The sequence below is a fragment of the Alligator sinensis genome, unplaced genomic scaffold, assembly GCF_000455745.1.
Source record: "Alligator sinensis unplaced genomic scaffold, ASM45574v1 scaffold720_1, whole genome shotgun sequence".
In the NCBI taxonomy this organism is placed as follows: domain Eukaryota; kingdom Metazoa; phylum Chordata; order Crocodylia; family Alligatoridae; genus Alligator; species Alligator sinensis.
The window spans coordinates 801,226-822,782 of NW_005842026.1; the positions used below are offsets into that span (position 1 = coordinate 801,226).

The 21,557-nt window shown below is 37.2% G+C and overlaps 1 protein-coding gene across 7 annotated transcripts in view; it reads right to left on the bottom strand.

The window, feature by feature from the left end:
* The window catches only part of AKAP6 (A-kinase anchoring protein 6), a 488,303-nt gene that overhangs the window by 64,221 nt on the left and 402,525 nt on the right, over nt 1–21,557 (bottom strand). For all 7 annotated transcript variants that reach the window (XM_025202476.1, XM_025202473.1, XM_025202475.1 and 4 more), the window contains 2 exons: nt 8,095–8,241; nt 4,366–4,590 (listed from right to left, as the gene is read on the bottom strand). In XM_025202476.1, the coding sequence (XP_025058261.1) occupies nt 4,366–4,590; nt 8,095–8,241 (372 nt within the window). The remainder of the gene's footprint in view (nt 1–4,365; nt 4,591–8,094; nt 8,242–21,557) is intronic.

Consider the following 21,557-nt stretch of genomic DNA (forward strand, 5'->3'; position numbering starts at 1 on the left):
GCAGGTCGTGGCCCGTGCCCCACGGGCGTTCAAATATCCCCGCCAGTGGCTGTGCAATGATGTCGGCCAGTGTCTTCAGTACCCTCAGATGGAGCTCATCCGGGCCTGCCGACTTAAAGGCATCCAGTTCTTCCAAGTGACTCTGGTAGTACTGCAAGCTGATGGACTGAGTAAGCACTTCTCTGGATTTCCAGACTTTACACGTAGCATGGACTACAGAACACAGAGCTGGTCATAATAGTGCTTTTTGTGGAGGTTATGTTGTGGTTGTTCATATGGAAGATGTATAACATAATTTTATACAGCATGGCTAATGTAAGTAACAAGCATTCGTTCTAATAATAATGGGAAAAAATGAAACAATGATATCCGGCATTTACTGAAATTTAAATGTAAACATGTACCAACACAAACAAACAGTCTGTCTTCACCACTTAAGGACTATGTTGAGAGGAAGTCTAGGGAGAGGAAGGATGCTTTTGTGCTTAAGGTAAAAGATGGGGAATCAAAACAGCTGAATTCTACTGCCAAACCTGCAGTAAATGTCCTTTAAGAGCTTGGAAAAGTCTAAATTCACAGACAACACAAAATTATGGGGTATAGCTAACGCTGGGGGGGAGGAACCAGATCCAGGCTGACCTAGACAGGTTGGGGAAGTGGGCAGAGAGCAACAGGCTGCAATTCAATAAGGACAAGTTCAAGGTGCTGCATCTAGGAAGGAAGAACTTCCATCATGCCTACAGGCTGGGGAGCAACCTTCTCAGCTTCACTGAGGCAGAAAAAGATCTTGGAGTCACTGCTGACTCCAGGATGAACATAAGTCACCAATGTGATGAAGCAGTTGGCAGAGCCAATCGCACCTTCTCACGCATCCGTAGGTGCTTCACAAACAGGTCCAGGGAGGTGATTCTCCCTCTCTATGCGGCACTGGTCAGGCCGCAGCTGGAGTACTGTGTCCAGTTCTGGATGCCACAGTTCAAGCGGGATGCAGACAACCTGGAGAGGGTCCACAGAAGAGCCACTTGTCTGATTAGAGTCCTGCAGGGACGGCCCTATGAGGAAAGGCTAAGGGACCTTAACCTCTTCAGCCTCTCCAAGAGAAGGCTGAGAGGAGACCTCATGGCAGCGTACAAATTCATAAGGGGAGAGCAACATGAAGTAGGCAACGATCTGATCACCAGGGCACCCCCTAGCACGACAAGGAACAATGGCCATAAGCTAGTAGAGAGAAGGTTTAGGCTGGACATTAGGAAAAAGTTCTTCACAGTCAGGGCTGCCAGAATCTGGAATGGGCTCCCAAGGGAGGTGGTGCTAGCCCCATCCTTGGGAGTCTTTAAGAAGAGACTAGACAGGCACCTGGCTGGGATCACATGACCCCAGGGTTGGTGACTCTTTTCTTGCCTGCCGGGGCAGGGGGTCCGACTAGATGGCCCTTTCAACTGTATGAATCTATGAATCTATATCAATACTTATTTTAAGTATATCTTAAGTAGGGCTTAGTTGACAAAAGTTTGTATAGCATGCACAGATCCTTGGTTAGATGCCACTATGGAAATGCTAAGTGTTGTTACTGAAAACAGGTATTCGAAAGAAATTTGTGCAGCAATATATTTTTAGTAAAAAATTATCTGCCTTAATATAGAATCAAAATGATTTTTTATAACAAGTCAAAATAATTGCCTACTAGTGAATAAAGCATCCTTCTATAACATGACATTATCATCCTGTTTTCCACCATGCTTTAACTATGGTATTCAGCCCTTTCTTCACATCAGAATGGGCTAGAGAACTCCAGCAAAATGAAATAATGGCTTTCCTACAGCATAAATAAAAAATGTAGTATGATAAAAAAAGAAATGGCATTGCTGGGTTTATTTTATTAAATGAAGCATTTCTTTGGTTACACTAGTTTTAATATGGGCATAGTATAGTACATTTTCATTAAGAAACAATGTTTTACTTAAATTAAACTCTTGAGCTAAAGAAAAATAAGTTTAACTCCCAGCAGGTTCTCCTATGAGTAGCATAACTAATAGTTTTGAAAATGTTCAAAATATTCTCTCTCAAATATATATTATACATTGCTATATTGTTAATTATATCCACTTTTTCTTTCACACGCTCCCTTGGGAGATTAGTGGAAAATGGAAAACTAACTTTAGTGGATCTCAGTTTTAATGAAAGATGGTTTTAATACATATGACAAAGTGATGTACTCTTCAATATTTGATATATAATAATTTTATACTCTAATGGCTATCATTTTGAAAATAATTAATATACATTTTATGTAATATACCCAGCAGATAATCAACTTTGCAAAGAGTTGCTCTGCTTATATCATAGTGGATGGAGCTTCACTGTTTAATTCTATTAAAGCTATCTGCACAATCCTTTAATATATATTTTTAATAAAAGTTTTATTTCATTTTGAAAAAAGTTGCATGCATTCCAGATGTACAGGACACTCTGCTGGGATTTGTATGTGTGTATAACTACATAGATATAGATACAGATATATAAATCTTGGCCATACACAAAGTTCTAGATATCTATCTATCTATATGTATATGCCCAAAATTTAAGAAAAAGAAACAAAGTTGTTTTGAAGTTATGCCTATGAATATAAAAGCCATTGAAGTAAATGGCTTAATTTTCAACAGTAAAAAGCCACCCATCCTTTCATATTGTCACATGGATGTATTACTGCAAGGATCTGCAGACAGTCATCAATACTTCATATTCATTAGCATCAGTGCCAGCTGATAGAACAAGTAGAATCCCTTGCCCAAGTCTACCTTTCACTTGAAAGGATCCTGGAAATATTCAGAATTGCAGCTGAAATGCCACGACTACATTTTTACAATCTTCTTCATAATCTTTCTGGAAAGAGGGAAGTTCAAGGTATGACCATAAATTGGTGAAACTGTCAATTTAAGTAGTTAAAACTTTATTTCTTGAACGTGGATCTAGTGGTAATTTATTTTAAATCTGTTCACTATCTTCTTCTTGAAAAGGAGACTCAGGATGAAATAAATACATTCAAATAACCTGGAAGAACTCTCCTGGGTCTGTTCTCCTGGGAGAAAAACTTATCTAGAGATGTCTGAACAGACACTCAAATGCTGAGTCTCTGAGGAGCAGAGAGCTTGCAGTGCTGATGCTGCACAGCCAGAGGGCCCTTGTACACACACCTCAGCATGCTCTGCAAGCTCAATTAATCTGCCTGGTGACAGATAGCAGTAATGCACAGGGGAACCCTGACTGGCTGACCCAGACTTTCTTGCAGGCAATGTCTCCCAGCAACACAATGTGGGGATGGTGAAGGGGGCAGAAGAGTCCAACCTGAGACTCTCACACAAGGGCGGTAGAAGCAAAGCACCCTGGGATGCTGGAAGACTGTGATATGGATTCTCTGTACATATGTTCGCTCTCACAGGAAAAATTCTCCCAGTGACTCTTCCAGGAAAACTGAATGTCTGTACATGGCCTCCGTCTGCAGTCTACCTTGCAAAAAAGGCTACTAATCAGGACTTCACCAATGTTATGGAGGAAGAGAAAAACTTATTTTCTTGTAGCTTTCCAATGACTTAAAACTTCTTTATTTCATCAAATATCATGTGCCAAATGACCAGTTAAGATTCACTGAGCATTGGTGCTTAGGAGCTATGATACTGATAGCTAGTCAGAGCTTCTATAATATAACATTGCTCCTTCCCAACTGTCCCACTGTCCTCAAACAGGAGAATAAAATAGGGTCTCCACAGTGAAAATGGCAAAGATGGGCCCTGACCTCTAATTTAAAGCGGTTATGGTATGACTAGGAGAAAAGCATGAATTGCATCCCATAGTCAGTAGTCTCAGATATGAGACAAGATCTAGGTTGTGATCTATCTCAAGGTGCAATCCTCTTTACCAATCTATAGTCAATAAGATTGATTTATTTCTCAGGTGTATCAAGCTTTTCTCAGGTATATTAAGCTGCTGACTTTTCAGTGAGTGAAAAATCAAGTCCTGTGTCTGTTGAACTAGGTGTTATACAACATACAAGATAAAGCAAATAATACAGAAAGTGTAAGACACAGGGAAACCTTTTATAGGGGGACTCAGTTTATAGCAAAGTAAAATGAAAAGCTTAAATTGCTTTGCCGGTTGTGGTGTGAGCATGTTGTAGTTTGAAAAAAAATGACTTTATTACAAGCCTTCAATTCTATATTAAATGAATAAATATACTGTATACAAATATAGATGTACATATGCATATAAAATTGTGCACACATTTCCTATATCATCACATGAACCAGTTAAACCTTTTATCATATTGTAAGGAGAGACTTCTCTATCAAAACTATGATTTTTTTTTACCTTAAAATATTGCAGTTGTTTCTCAGCATTCATTGTTCCTTCGTTTTCTTGTCTCAGACAGGAATTGAAGATGAAAAGCTCTGTATCTCTCAGCCACCCTTTCAGCTCTTTGATCCTGACCTCCAGCTGCCTTACCAGGCTGCCGCTTTCAGGCGAGAGCAGGTCACGTGGACCTAACCCACTGTGCCCTACCATTGTGTCTTGGATCTTCTCTCCTAGGGTTTTCTAATGCATTAGATAAAGAAACCATAGATTAGTCTTAGGTACCAAAACATCTCACTGGTTAGTGAGCAACAAGAACCATCTGTTAGATGACCAGCACTATCTTTTTCCTGTTAGTTCCTGTTACCATTATCTCTCAATTTCATTCTTTTCTAATTTGTTGCCCATTTTTTTTTGTTCTTATTGAAGTTAATGGCAAAACTCTCATTGACTTTAGTTAGAGCAAGATCAGATCCTTCCAGATAATGTATGTTTTATTAAGAATATTTTTGGACTTGTAAACAAAAAAATCTCATATGGTTAACTTTGTAAAGTGATCACCATGGAATAGCTGTCAGTTTCTCTAGACAACTAAATAGCTTTACTCAGTATTTTTTGTACTCTGGATAGAGCATGGATAAGAATTATTGCTATGACTTTATCTACTATAAGACACAATCACAAGTAATGTTAAGGATGACAACTGTACATATTTTTTAACTATAAAGTCTTAGGACAAAGGTTTGAAATGTGGATGCCTAAAAGCTCAGTACATACCTCAACGTTTGGACACCAAAACAGGTTGCCTTTATTTTAAAAGGTGAAAAACACATTTTTCCCCTCAGATAGAAATAGAACGTGCTCAGATTATATGAATATCAGGCCAAAAAATGTAGGTAACTAAATATAGTCTTGAGTGCCTGCCTTTAAGCACCGAAGTTTCTACACCAGATGTTGGCCAGGAAGAAATATTCACTTCTGGTCACTGAAATTACTTGAGTATAGCTTCTCAAGACAAAGTTTATTAGAAAAAGAACTAGTGCATAATACTTTTCAGTAGTGAGAATTCCAAACATAAATAATATTCTGAAGAGGTCAAGGATAGATTGTACACAGAGACTTAACTTCCCTTTCATTATTTTGAAAGGCAATTCCCCAGTATCACGGGGGTGGTATGTTATTGCATACCTTCTACTATGTTAGGCTGTGCTTTATCTGACCTATAAGAGGGTGTCAGCTGGACACTTATGAGCACTAGATCTGGGCTACTGATTGTAGAATTCTGAATATATACTGACAGTCATATCCAATACATTTTTAAACTGATAATTAGCAATTATCAGTTGTAACATGAAGATACAGTTTTAAATGACCGAGCATGCCTGCCTATTGATAATATGCAATATAGAAAGTCAATGGGACATGATTTATAATGATGAATTAAGCATCCAAAAATAGCTTTAAAACACAAATAAAATGAGATCAACAGACATTAATCTACTGTGTAGCATTGTGTAAATAGTGTTTTAGGAGATCATAACTGAAAAACACGCATTTTGGCAACTCCCTTCTATTTTCATGGTGCAAATATTGATAATTTGAAGACTCTCAGTGGAATCCAGAGTTAGCTATTGTTTTTATGCTGTAACAAAAGTAGCAGCAGGAGGTGAAATCAATGCCCTTGGAGGGTAGGGTCACAAAAAAGAATTTATTGCCACTTTTTTGTTCTGGAACAGTTTGCAATCATAAATTCTTCATAAACAGAATACTTCAGAGAATGGTCCGTCTTCATAAATATACGACAGAGGACATCAATTTCATTTAATTCACAATTTGTGTCAGCACAGCAGATGCCAATGCCTGCCTTGATAGGGTTGTTTAATATGCAATTGAGACAGAGTAATATTCAGCACAGGGGACAAAATTTCACAGATTAAACTGTACGCACCACTGACATTTCATTCTAATGTATTTCCATTCCACACTGTTCACCTTAGATGAAAGTAATATTAAAAACCATATCCCTCTATTTTACCATTGTTAGAAGTTAAAATCCTTGTCTTTAATTTTTTTCATGCCAATTAAAATGTAATCATGCCAATTAAAACAGTATGCCTAGTGTTGTTAGTTTCTGCAGAGGTTTTTATTAAATTAAACAAAACTCTATCAAATTCTGCTTATTATATATGAAATTGCATTTATCAGGAAAACTGTAATTTTTTATTTTTTCCTTGTAAATGCTTAAATTAACACTAAAAATGAAGCTAAAGCCATATTTTGATTTTAATATGCTGAAAGATGGAGCACAGTTAAAATCATTTAAAAAAAGCCAGAGTTGTTCCACATTTACATTTGTAAAACTGATTTTTAGGAAGAAATATTGATTAACTGCTTATCACATTGACTTTAAAGCCTATCAAGTATAACCAGTGGCATTGTGCTTAAATTAAACTGATTAAACTGATTAAATGCAGTCCAATATTTATAACTAGAATTATTTAAAACACTAAATACTACTTGGTTGCTATAATTCAGGGAAAAGCACACAGGCTTTTAATATTTATATTATTGCTGTTCAAACATTTTGAAAACAGATTTAGGGATGTGGTGCATTACTTCTAAGTAATGAACTAACTAGTGGATAGGACAAACTTTTAACATTGTCTGACAGTTGTACACTCATAGAATCAAGTTTTAAGAAGAGTGATGATTAAAAAGAAAATAACTCTATGGAAACTGTCTACTGTATCACTACATAAGTTTATATAACAAAAGTCAGTATATCTAAACTGTTCCTTACAGGTTGATGTATTATTTGCAATGTATTAGAAAGGTGTTAAAAAATAAATAATAGCATGCAAAATTATTCTAACTATATTTCTAATACTATGCATCTATAATTAATAAAGTAATTTATAAATTTATCTTACCCTTGATTTGAAGTGAAGGCAATTAAGGAGAGAAGTGGATGAAAAAATATATAGCTTAACCTCTCTCTCTTTCTCTTTCTCTCAGCTGTCTTATAACAATAGGACAATAATGTCTCCTGCACGGTGCCATCACTGGTCTCTGGGTAACAGAATCACTATATTGCTTTTTTTGCCAGATTCTTGTATCTCACTCTTTGGCTGAGACCCAGCCCATCATAGCGTGAAATGAATTACATGAAACTTTTTTTGGCTTTCGTAAAAAGTGAGCTGAATACAGTGGCACGAAATGTATCCTGACTGCGTTCTTAGATTCAGGTATTCAGATTTGTACCAAATTTACATATTTGTTTTTGAGCCAACAATTTGACCTAAAATATGTAGTGACAACCCCACTTTTCATCTTAAGGGTATAGTAAATAGTTAAACAGTAGATGTCTCTAACATGTACCTTCAGAATAAATTCTATTAACATTCACTCAAGCATGACAGTCAGTGTATATCAGATATACTGTATTATAGTTGACTTGGTGCATACCCATAATACATGGCATATTTTACTTACATTTTTATGTATTAAAAAACTAAAATGATTAGAGTCAGGCAGGAGACAAGTATGGAATAAAAAAAAATCAACAAAAGAGGAAAATACCTTGGGGTTTTTTTTTATAATAGCATGAGTAGCTTGTTTGAAATGTATGTACTGAACTGAAAGAGAGAGATATTTGTGCCTCAAATTAGAAATCAGACAGACAACGTTCTTCAACACACCAAAATGTACATACACATAACCCACAAACAGTAATAAAAATGCAAATACCCCAAGCAGTTCCCATTTTTCATTAATTGAATCCACTTTTTCAAGGAGATCATTTGGTAGTAAAACACCACTTTTCTTCAAAGCTTCAACCTTACTAAGCAGTTCCATCTTTTTTGGGTGTCTGATTGACATTTCTACATTGTATCTCTAAAATGAGAAGAAGAAAAGATAACATTAGCTACCATAAAGGGTTTTCTTTATTAAAATTCAACCTTAATATCCAAATGGTCAATCATCATCATGATCACAGTGTTTACTTTTTAATATTTTAAAACACCCAGCATTGCGAATGTCTCAAAGGATTTTAGGTGTGCACTGAACAGGTGCTTTATCTGGGTGGCGTTTAGGTGGGAACAGTTGCCTTCTGACTGCACAGAACAGAAATAGACTACCTTTTAAAAGTGCCTCATCTAGACCACAGTCCACCTTTGTCTCACTCCATACAGATGTTACTGCCATTTCTCAATGTATGTTATGTCTACCAGTAATACCGATGCCTACTATTGAGTCTAAGTAAATGAAAATCCCATATAGGATTCTGGCATAACTCTCCTCCCCACCTCTTTATTTTGTGCCTCAAGAAGCTGAGAGCTATGAGGTTAAGGCAGCTATGAAGACCACATTTTGACCACAGGAAAAAAATCACTCCTATCTTATTACAATAAAATATTAGAACCTGGATTTTTTTGCTGCTGTTGTAGCATTTCTACAATAACACTAAATTGGTGGCACAAGCAAGAACAGCCACAATCCCCACAGAGTCCAAATGTCTCTTCAGTCTACAACTGCTCTTTATCTTCCTGTGATTATTTACTTTTGAAATAGGATGGAACAAAATGGGATTAAAAAGGTTAAAACTATTCTCAAAATTACTTCAAAATCTCTCTAAATATTTCAACTGGTATTACTCATATTTTTCATAAAAGTGCACAGCTATTTAAATGACATGTTGGTAAGTGAATCTCTTTAAAACACATGTTCTCTTAGAGCTAAGTTAAGTATATATATGACAGTTACTATAGTGATTAATGATGTCTTAGTGGATTGTGAAGTAAATCAAAAAATAAAACTTAACACACATGCACACATGCTGTATATATAATTAAGCTAATTCCTTCTTGCTCTTCTGTAAAAGCACATTTGTAGAAATGAGACTTTGTATATTGCCAAAAATTGCACCTTTTACTTCAGAGTAGAGAATACAGAACATTTGCCCAAAAAAGTGTTTACAAGACCTACATAAATTATGCATAGCTATTAGCAAATTACATCCTAAACATTAAGCTTTCTTTGCTTCAAACTCAGCCAAGAAAACTATCATAGTAGTTCTAACTGAAAATGTTAATATCTCAGCTAAGTATAACAAAATTAAACTAGAATAAAGAATATTTAAAACATGGGTGCTTCTGCCAGATACAAGAACATGTACTGTAGCAAAACAAAACAAAAATACAATTGGAAACAGCTTAAAGAAAATAAGGAAGGTGTGAAATCACTGTTTCAGCTAATAGGTCCTCAGCATTTCCATGCATATGTTTGCATATTGTTAGTTTCATATTTTAATCTTTCATTTACACAACACATGCACATCATTTGTATTATGTAAACTTCACCAAATATTAGTCATTTGTGGATCACAGAGCAAATGTTTTAAATGAGGTGATTTAAAGCATTTCAAATTATTAATGAACACTGATCAGGTGTCTGTGTATTCCAAATGACATGAATATGCATAGTAAAAATGAAGGAATTGTTTAAATGTATAAGGAACTTGCCTTTTGATACATGGAACACTGAGACTGTGCTTTATAAAAGTGTGGGACGCAATCAGATTTGGCACTGAGAAACTGGATCACCCAGCAGATAACATCATTTTATTGGACGAAAATGTTCAACAAGTATGCTGCTTGGCTCTGTATTATTGCCTTTTCAGCTAGAAATGGTGACTAGAGGAGATTACAATCTGCTTTATGTAATCTTATTTCTATTTAAAGATGATATAGCTGAAAAGAATTTGCATAATGATTTCCATAAGTACATGTAGTATCAAGGGGAATCCAGAGTCCATTTCAGCTAGGCACTGAAATCCAGTTCCTGATACTCCTTGTCTTTTGCCAAGTGGATTAATAGACAAAGGGAGTCCTCTAGCTGTGTGATACTGGTGCAGACTTGGCTAGTTAACACTTTTCACCTGTTATGGACTGTATTTTTTTCTGTTGTCTGAACTGGGTTTTGATTACGCTGTTGGGCAGTGTAAGATCAATGAAGAAACAAAACAGGTTGCATATGTTTCATAACAACAGTACTCTTGTTAACATAAAATTTGCGGTAATCATTTAATTTCTACTAGATAAAATAATTCTACAATATAGCCTAGTATAAATAGTCACTGTGACAGATGTCATAAAAGGTTATTATGTTAAAAAATAAATAAGCTAGACTTTATGTAAGCTTTCCATCTTTGTCACCATGTACCCTACTGTATAAACAGCATGATGAAAGATGATTGATAGAAAATGCATTATTCTGTAACAGTAAAAGATGAAAGAATTCAGCTAATTGTTAAATGTATTGGTATGTAACTGAAAGTCAGTATTGTTTCACTTACGAAAATTAACATGAAATATTTATTTTAATTTAAGGCAAGTGCTTAATGTACAGAAGGTACAGCTCAGGGACTGATAGCAGTAGATGCTATTGCTAATGCTATTTTTTAATCCATTAAACACCTACACTCTAAGCAGTTGCATAGCAAAATTAGCTACCAGCTCTATCAGTGCTGCACAACCCGAGTCTAGTAGGACTAGTTTATCCTGTGGTGAGAAGATAATTTAATCTTCATATTCATTCTATCCTCAGCATTAAGTGAGCAAAGGCTGCTCTATTGTGACAGCCTGTGGATGCTATGATATAGATTACTGTTCAATAGCTAAAAATGAGATTAAGAAAGTTAGTCACAGGATTTCTCACAATGGCTGCAATAAATAAATGACTAATATTTAATTTTCTGCAGCATGTGCCCCACCACATTGTAAAAAAATGTCCTGGAATATTATAAATTATTTACAGCTTGATCAGCTGTTTATATATGTTGTATGTGTGGCTGGTTTTGTATTAATGAATCTACCCAATGGAAACAAGTTAAAGAATTGTGACTTTATCCTTCCTTCCAAATGAACCTTTTTTTGTCAAACAAACAAACAAACAAACAAACAAACAAACAGACTTCTAAAAGCATCATTAAGACATGTATCCATGAAGAACTTTGGCAAATTCATATTCCCTGGCTACTTTTTCAAACCATGAGTAGGTGAATTCCCAAACAAAAGAAGTTAAAACCTCATTTCTGACAGAAAAAAAAAATTCTAAGAAATCTAGGAAGGCTTGATTGAGACACTTTTTTTGACACTTATGCTAAAGCTGCTTTTTATTTTATATAAAACATTTTTGTGTGAAAAATCACACCCGAAAATTCTGCCCAAATGGCGACTGGAACAATGCCTTGTAACAGTGTTAATTGTCACCATGGAAACCAGAAGAATAAGCCATTTTGAAACTGGTATAGACGGCACACATTGAGCAACTCAAGCATTTTTCAGCCTCCTTCAGTGTTAAGGAACAAGATGCCTAGTCACTGAGAGGTCAGAGAAAGAAATCATCATGAAAGGTTCGTAGATGTGCACTGTCTGGTAAATAATAAAAAAAAAATCTGTACGCAGTTAACAATGCTGTAAGACTGCGCACTGCATCTTTCAGAAGAGAAACATCACAAAAAGATGATCAGGACTGGGGTGCAGATTCCACCCCTTGAGCAAAACTTTAGGGCAATATTATGCGAACCTTGCCCCTAAAGCTCCCTGGGAATTCTGTTGTTGTAATAAAACTTCAGAAGAGGAAAGAAAAAAGGCTGCATGATGGAATTCAAAATAATGCTCTAAAAGCACACAGAGAGATTAAGACATCCATTGTAAGACTTTTGTATGGTGCTTCTGTTGGTTATAGTGAAAAGAGACTAGACATACTGAACACACAGAGGAGCTATGGCTACGAAGTACAGAAGAATTAAGCCAGTGAACTTTCTCCATTATCAGAATAAGGCAATACTATTTATAGATGTTCTGCGTTCCATCATTCACATCCTACAAAATGCAACTTTATTTTAATGACATCGTGTGATATTGACTGCAGACATCTTAACCTTGCTCTCAGTTTTTTTTGGTTATTTTTTTTACTGGAATAGTATTTATAAATAAATAAAATTGCCTGCTGGAGTGATTCAGTTGCTACTGACACACACACACATATGTGTGCAGGTGGTGTATATATGCACATATATATTTGTTTGCACACATACACAAAATTGTATCTTGTCTATGGCTGCACATGTAAAAATGCTTTGTGAACACGTTCACGGACTGTGAAATATAAATGTATATACTACACATTCAAGCATCTCTAGTGATATTTGTCTATCATCTACACACATTCACATTATGCTTTCTGGCTAATGTTTGCAGTCTTCATGCTAGGCTTCATGGTGGCCCCTCAGGAAGAAGCCCATGCCTAATGCCATTCAGTGATGAACAAAGACTCTTTTTATTCTGAAGTCCAGGGTCCAAAGCTCAGCTGTATACAAGCAAAGTGAAGGAATCTGCTAGAGGCCAGCCTACCCTTCACAATGGCTCTTAATGCTTCCACCTTTTTAGCACTATCAGTGTGAGACATTTTACAAACTGTCCAGAAGCTTGGTTATATTTTATAAGCAGCCAATACAACTAGAACCTCTGGACAACGTTCAAGACCTTGGTTGAGTATTCAGTCTAGATAAATAGCAGTTGCTTTTTCTTGCAAACTTTCTGTATTTTACTATTAGCAATTTATGGCAAATAATTGCACAGGGAAATTATAAAGACTCCTACAATTGTCCTTGTAAATTAATAATAGGCTTTCTTGATTGGGATAAATTTGCTGCTGAGCCTTTGGAAAAATTAAAAAGTGCAATGTCATTTAAAATTGCCAGAACTCACACAGCAAATTACATCTGAGGTTAAGAATCAGTTTTTCCACTTCTAGCTTATTCCATTTGCATGATCTGGAAATCATATTACATTGGCTATGTATTGTTAATTGGACATAGATTGCATTATCTTTAATATAAATCAAACTACAAATATTAAAATGAATTGCAAATTCTCTAATAGAAGATCATAAAACAATCTTGTTTTAAGTATCTCCCATTAATAATTTAATTCCAATTATATCACTTAGAAAACTCAAGGAGAAGACCAGTAACTTATTCCTTTTCACTTTTTTATTTTAATAATAAGCATATGTATTATATATGGCAAAACAAATCATAGTATTTTTATATTGTGTAGAACCCTCAAAAATATGTTTTTGGTGGTTTGTTTCAGAGTAGTACATGTGGCTAACATTTCTATTTTTTAACTTTCATTTTTCCAGGAGGTGGTAAAATAAATACATTGAATGAAAGGTTTAGTAACTTCATGAACTTAATTTTGCCCATAAAAAAATATACAGTTAGCATCCATTGTTCTGCTTATTTTTTTTGAAGGAAGGTGATCCCAACCACTTAAATTTCACTATAAATGTAATATCTTTTTGAAGACTTTGTATGCCCTTTAATGAGTTTATATTAAATATTTAATACTGTTTAGGGCATATCCACTACTACCAAAAACAGTTATATTCCCAGCAGTCCCACTGTTTCAGGCAGAGGGCTTGATTGATCCTCCTAGCCTGAATTGAGTAGAATGAAAAGAAGCAGTTGGAAAATAGCTGCAATCATTTAATGCAGATGACCTCTGACAGGCTCACAGCTCTTCTATCTGAACAGAAATTTGCATGGGGTCTCTGTGCAGAGGAACAATGTAACCTAAATGGTAGACAATCTTTATTCTAATGAAGTGGGTGTCAAGGTCAATGTAAAACTGCAATGATAAATGGTGCACCACTAGGCAAGAGAAGTTGCATAGGCATTGTAGTGCTTTCACATTAATTGAAGGCTGAAATGCATTGAGTGAAAGCACAAGACTCTCTTTTCACCATAATGTGTTAATGCACAAATGTTTGAATGTTTTCTTCAGCATCTAGCCTGTTGACACAAATCTTATTGCAAACAAAAATACAATAGTTGGCCAATAACCAGAAAAATAGAACTTTTTATTAGCTTGTTTTATTTCTAGAATCCCTAATAACTTCAACAATCTACTCAGAGTGCCAAAGAATAACAAGTCTCCAGACACCTAATGTAATTCCCATGATCCTTTTTCTATTTAGGAGATCTGTCTTTAATTAGTTCCAAACAAGCAACCCTTTAGACAACTCTTCATTAGATACCATTCCCAATGATCTAACTGTAAGAAAAGGAAGGTATCTTCCAATATTATTTCTTAGATTTCATGGTTTCTTGTTAGTATACAGTTAACATCTCCAGGTGCCTTTTGTTCTGAATGAGAATTAGACCAGTAAAACTGGGTTTTGTAATGCAAAGAGTTGTGTGTCTAGAGTGGGGGCTAAACTACAATCTGTTATTGTGGCTTTGTCAAAATTGCAATACAATTATAATTATGGCACTTCATCAGTTGATCAAGTAATTTGTAGAAGGCAGTACATTTTGTCTTATAAAAATGAGGAGAACAGTAAGCTGCTTTTAAAAATCCTGAGCTGCTTAAGCTTGTTAAGGGTATATTGTTTGCTAATACACTCATTAGCAGCCAGGCATTTTAACTTCATCAATTGAACAGGAAATAGTGTTGCACCATTAGTTTCACAATATATGCTAAAATATAGACAGCACTCTATTGCTAAACATTTTAGAAAATATATTTTCACATCAAGTCACAAGATGTACTGCAAAACTGTTGTTTTTTTGCATGTGTCCATATATATGCTATGTGTGTGTGGTATTTGTGTGTGCTGAAAGCCTCATTTCTGGTTGTGATGCTAATCAGTCTTTTTTTAAGAACTTGCATATACGTACATGCACACACACACTCTTAAGAATTCTGAAGTCCCATAGGAACTGATTGTAGAGCCCTTACTTCTTGACAGTGGTGAGCACTGACTCATATAAGTAGCTCCAGGAAAGACAATAGGACTACTCTTGTTTCCATTGGGATTAAGGGTTCATAATTTAGCCTATAGATTCTGAATATTTCTCAGACTTCAGAATACTAACCTCTCCTATACAAATACATTTTAACACTACAATTACAGTTATTAGACAAGGAGCTATAGCTTTTTACAAATTAGAGCATCTATAGTGCTTTCAATTTCTGGAAGTCTGTAAATGGGAATTGACTGTACAATGCCATTGCTATTTTACAACTTTTATGTAAAAGAGAATTTTCCATATAGAAATCAGTTTTCCTGATATTATAATTCAGGGAATAAACTCCAGTGAAAAAGTTAAGTGTAAAGAAAAAATGTTACTGATGAAACTGTTTGAAAAACTGTACAGCTTCATCTGCGTGTGATTTGTCAGGTCTGAAGCTTTGACGTGCCCAAGGGGCAGACCCCAGCGGGGAGTAGGCTGCAGAGCTAAATAGCTGTGAAAGAAGTCTTAATGTAGGATGGAATTCAAACTAACCTTGACATGACCTCAGGAAAAATATGCAAAAAGTAAAATGAATGCACTCTGCAAGATACATCCTAATTTTGTGGCCAAGCTGGTTAGTTTCACAAACATAACTGGGACTTTTAAAGAGAAATAAAATGCAAAAAAAAGAGGAAACTTAGGAATTCAGAGTAAAAACTTAAGCAGGCATGGTGTGTTACTGTGGAGGCATGTGAACCATTTGGAAACAATCCAAATAAAAACCAACACTGAACAATATTGTTGTCAGCCTGTCTATTCAGGAAAATTGTTTTTTTAGGTTGAATATAAATGACACAAAGCCAAGATTACATCATTGCATTACAAAGTCTGTTGTGGCTTTTAGCCGAACAAGCCCCATGGATCTATTGGCTGATGGCAGTAATTCAGTAAGATTTTTGAAGTGTGTGTGTGTGTGTGTGTGTGTGTGTGTGTGTGTGTGTGTGTGTGTGTGTTTACCCCCAGCTTCACTATGAGAAATATAGAGGAATTTTGTTTTAAATATACATGCCTTTTTAAAAATCTGCATCTCTGATTTTGTTCTGGAGGCTTGGTACTTGATACAAACAATACAATTTTTACAAGATACATTAAGTCTTGATTTGGCTTTATTATGCATTTTGCCTGTCTTGCTCGGTGTTCAGCAAAGCAGGAAGACATTCACCCTAGCAAAGCAGCCAAGAACTGGCTAATTCACTAGATATATGGAAATTTTAATTGAGTGTCAACTTGTGTTGAAATTCAATCCCATTACCTTTGGAATGCAATTTTGAAGCAATACCAGTTATTTACTACACTATTAACCAGATTTTAAACATTATTAAATTGCTAAAGAACATATAGCCAAAATACTATAGTTTGAATTCCTACAGCCAGGATAATCAAACATCAGGTGCGTGAGATTACATTACACTTTTACATCTATAAAGCCAAATAAACCATGGCAGAGGATCATGTTAGAACACCCACAATATAGCTATAACTCTGCTGAGGGAAGACCACACAACTGGTGCCTTTTTATTCATAAGAGTCCACTCAACTGGTGATTTTGAATGTTTAGTTTGGACCTATGGTGTACCTCCACTATTTGTAGCACCCTTTACCTGTGCCACTACAGGCTTTACTACTGTGTTCTTCATAAGTAGCCCCATTTTACAACACTGCTAGAAAAGACACATAATGTTTTCTAATGTAAATGAAGTGTAAGAGCATGAAAAGCCTGAAAAGTCAAATTTTCTGAACCCTGGGAACATACTATGATTAGAAGTGTGCCATTTGTAAGTATTGTAACACTGTTTGTTCTTGTCTGTACAGGTAAGACTACTGATTATTATCACCACCATATTTTGAAACTGCAGATAGAGTTTAATGGTTTCTGAATCAGTTCTCAACTTTAGATTGTTTAGTAGAATGAAGAAGGCTTTCTGTAAAAGTAGATCCTCAACAGGAAGTAACTATTATAGCTTTGTATTAATAAGTACAGATATTTGTAGGCATATTCTCAGAGTAAGGGCACTCTCAAATCATGGTGTGGTGACTGTTCAGTCTGTCAGTGATAGAAAACCTATTCCGCTATGAAAAGATCCTTTGGCCTGGAAGCACAAAGTTCAGGCTACAACTGTTATATGCTAGATGTTCAAACCTGCTAGTCAAAGAAAGAATTTAAAAGCTTGTATCTAACCGATTCTATTATAGCCACATCTTTGCCACAACTAAAAGATGACAATGGAACATCAAAAGTTTGCACAGAAACCAACAAAATAAAGAAGATTAGGAAGGAAGGATCTCAATTCACCTTCAGATCACCTGGCTGTGCAATGCACAATTCCAAAGGTCAGAGCTTCTCTAGGTACTGACATTTAATTCCAAATTTATCTGTGTTCATGAGACTATGCATCACAACCAATATTTTATTGTGATATGGATGTGTATTTTACCTTTTATTCTTCACAGATGGAATTTCCTGTAGTCCTTGCTCTATTTTGATCAGTCATTATGCAATCAAAATCCTAATTCATTCCAATAAAGTTTTTCCATGAAAACTGAGTAATGAAAGATCCTCTCCCATGGCAAAACCCAGGGGTGCAAGTTTAGGAGTTGACAAACTCTTTGTATACTTCCATTCCCACATTGTTTCATTCCAGGGAGGACTGTCCTGCTGAAGAATGAGTTTGTAGCCAAATCCAAATCTGTATGATCTCCAGGTATTCACACAGATCTCAAAGTATACACCAGAGGCCAGAGGAATCCATATAGGATGCTGCATTCTTGGTGGCTCCCTAGGCAGTCAAGGTTCTTTGAGCAGATGTGTTATTTTTTATTAGACCAACTGGGTACTTGGAAAATAGTTCTTAGCAAGCTTTCAGGTGCAATCAACTCCACCACCAAGGGCACCATGGCTCCAATAAAGCCATGCTACTATTGACAGTCTCTGGCCACAGCTGTTCTGATGAACTATGAGAAAAGAAATAATAAAATATTTCCATTCCTGGAACCTCTGCAAGTCAGTGAATGACTATGTGTAATCCACCAACTCTGCCCCATCTCTACCCAAACTAGAATGTCACTGTATCTGATCCATAGTCTCTAACCCTTCTGCTCATGTTGCCCACATGGATTCTGAACCTATGGAGTGTCAGGCAGATGGAGAACACAGGGCCAGATCCAGGGAGGATGCGGTGGTATATTTGCACCCCGCTTTGATTCTTAGTCCACCCAAAGTTTAAAAATAACTGCCTGGCAGTGGCAGCAGCATTTCTATTCAGGCAGCATTTCTATTCAGTGAGGGAGTTATTTGACTTCATTACTTATCATAATCTATCTGATTCCTTCTAAACTCTTCATTCCACAGGTGTTAATGATCTCTTTCCTTTTACTGGTCGTAACATTCCATTAATGAAACTATTTTTTCCTCTGCAGTTCCGCTGTCTGCTACCTACACCTGGTAGCTCCTATTTCACAAAACTGCAGATCTTTTTTAACTCTAACTAAAAATTTTAACTCAGGGGTGGAAATAATTCTCAGTAAAGCTCAAGAAGGCTATATTTTGTTTTATGAATCTGAAAGAAATATACGTTTAATTATATTGACTACAGAACTAAAGAAACACTTTTTGATTGTATTTGCCCAGTTTTTGCATTTCTTGCATAGCACATGACATAGCATATTAATTCACATTCATAGAATCATAGAAAGTTAGGGTTGGAAGGGACTGTAGGAGGTCATCTAGTTCAACCCCCTGCTCAAAGTAGGACCATCCCCAACTAGATCATCTCAGCCAATGATTTGTTGAGCTGGTTCTTGAAAACCTCCAAGGATGGAGATTCCACCACCTCACTGGGTAACCTGTTCCAGTGTTTTACTACCCTCCTAGTGATAACATTTTTCCTAATATCTAACCTAAACCTCCCTTGCTGCAATTTGAGACCATTGTTCCTTGTTCTGTCATCTGCCAACACTAAGAACAGTCCAGCTCCATCCTCTTTTGGACCCCCTTCAGGTAGTTGAAGGCTGCTATTAAATCCCCTCTCAGTCTTCTCTTCTCTAGACTAAATAAGCCCAGTTCTCTCAGTCTTTCCTCGTAAGTCATGTCCCCCAGCCATCTTACCATTTTAATGATCCTCTGCTGGACTCTCCAATTTGTCCACATCCTTTCTATAATGGTGGGGCCCAAAATTGAATGCAGTACTCCAGATGTGGCCTCCAGTGCTGAGTAGAGGGGAATAATCACTTCCCTGGACCTACTGGCAACACTCCTACCAATGTAGCTCAGTATGCCATTAGTTTTCTTGGAAACAAGTGCGCACTGCTGGCTCATGTTCAGCTTACTGTCTACTTTAAACCCCAGGTTCTTTTCTGTAGAGCTGCTGGCAGATCCCAGCCTGTACTGGTGCATGGGAATGTTCCGTCCTAAGTGCAGGACTTTGCACTTGTCCTTATTGAATGTCATGAGATTCCTCTTGACCCAATCTTCTATTTTGTCTAGGTCACACTGAGTCCTAGCCCTACCCTCCAGCATATCAACTACTCCTCACAGCTTGGTATCATCTGCAAACTTGCTGAAGGTGCACTGTATGCCATCTTCCAGCTCGTTGATGAAGACATTGAACAAAACCAGCCCCAGGACTGACCTCCCGCGCACTCCACTTGATACCAGCTGCCAGTTAGACATTGATTATTACCCTCTGAGCCCGATGCTCCAGCCAGTTTTCTATCTACCTTACAGTCCATTCATCCAGCCCATACTTCATTAGTTTGCCTGCGAGAATGTTCTTTAGTTTGCCTGGGAGACCATATCAAAAGCCTTGCAAAAATCAAGGTACACCACATCCACTGGTCTCCCTGCATCCACAGAGCCAATCTTCTCATCACAGAAGGCAATCAGGTTGGTCAGGCATGACTTGCCCCTGGTGAATCCTTGCTGACTGTTCCTAATCACCTTTTTCTCCTCCAAGTGCTTAGAAATGGATTCCTTAAGGATCTACTCCAGGATTTTTCCTGGGACTGAGGTGAGGCCGAATGGTCTGTAGTTCTCTGGATCTTCCTTTGTCCCTTTCTTAAATATGGGCACTATGTTTGCCCTTTTCCAATCACCTGGGACCTCCCTTGATCACCATGAGTTTTCAAAGATGATGACCAATGGCTCTGCAATCACATCAGCCAACTCCCTCAGCACCCTCAAGCGTATCCCATCTGGCCAATGGACTTGTACACATCCAGCTTTTCTAAATAGTCCCTAGCCTGTTCTTTCACCACTGGGGTCTGCTCACCTCCTCCCCAAACTGTGCCTTCTGATGCAGGGGTCTGGGAGTTGACCTTGCCTGTGAAGACTGAGGCAAAAAAGGCATTGAACACTTCAGCCTTTTCTGCATCCTCTGTCACAAGGTTGCCTCCCCCATTCAGTAAAGAGCCCATACTTTCCCTGATCCTCCTCTTGCTACTGACATATTTGTAGAAACCTTTCTTGTTACCCTTCACATCCCTTGCTAGCTGCAACTCCAATTGTGCTTTGGCCTTCCTGACTTCATCCCTGAATGCCCAAGCAATACCCTTATAGTCTTCTCTAGTTATTTGTCCAAGTTTCCACTTCTCATAAGCTTCCTTTTCATGATTTAGTTAACTGAAGACTTCCCTTCTAAGCCAAGCTGGTCTTCTGCCATACTTGCTAGTCTTCCTGTGCACTAGCACAGATGGTTTGTTCTTGCACTCTCAGCAAGGCTTCTTTAAAGTACAGCCAGCTCTCCTGGACTCTTCTCCCCCTCAGTCTGGCTTCCCAGTGGATCCTGCCCATGAGTTCCCTGAGTGAATTGAAGTCTGCTTTCCTGTAGTCCATGGTCCTTACTTTGCTGCTCTCCATCCTTCCTTTCCTCAGGATCCTGAACTCAATCATCTTGTGGTCACTGCGGCCCAAGTTGCCATCCACTACTACATTCCCCACCAATTCATCACTATTTTTGAGCAGCAGGTCAAGAAGAGGGTGACCCCTAGGTGACCGCTCCAGCACTTGCACCAGGAAATTGTCCCCAACACTCTCCAAAAACTTTGTGGATTGCCTGTGCACTGCTGTATTGCCCTCCCAGCAGATGTCAGGGTGATTGAAGTCCCCCAAGAGAACCAGGGCTTGTGATTGGGAAACTTCTGCTAGCTGTTTGAAGAAAGCTTCATGCATCACTTCCTTCTGGTCTGATGGTCTATAACAGACCCCCATTACATCATCCTTGTTTTTCTCCCCTCTGACCTTACCCTGGCAAGTCTCAACAGGCCTATGTCCAGCTTCATACTGGAGCTCTGAGCAGTCATATGGCTTTTTTCATAAAGTGCTAATCCTCCTCTTCTTCTCCCCTGC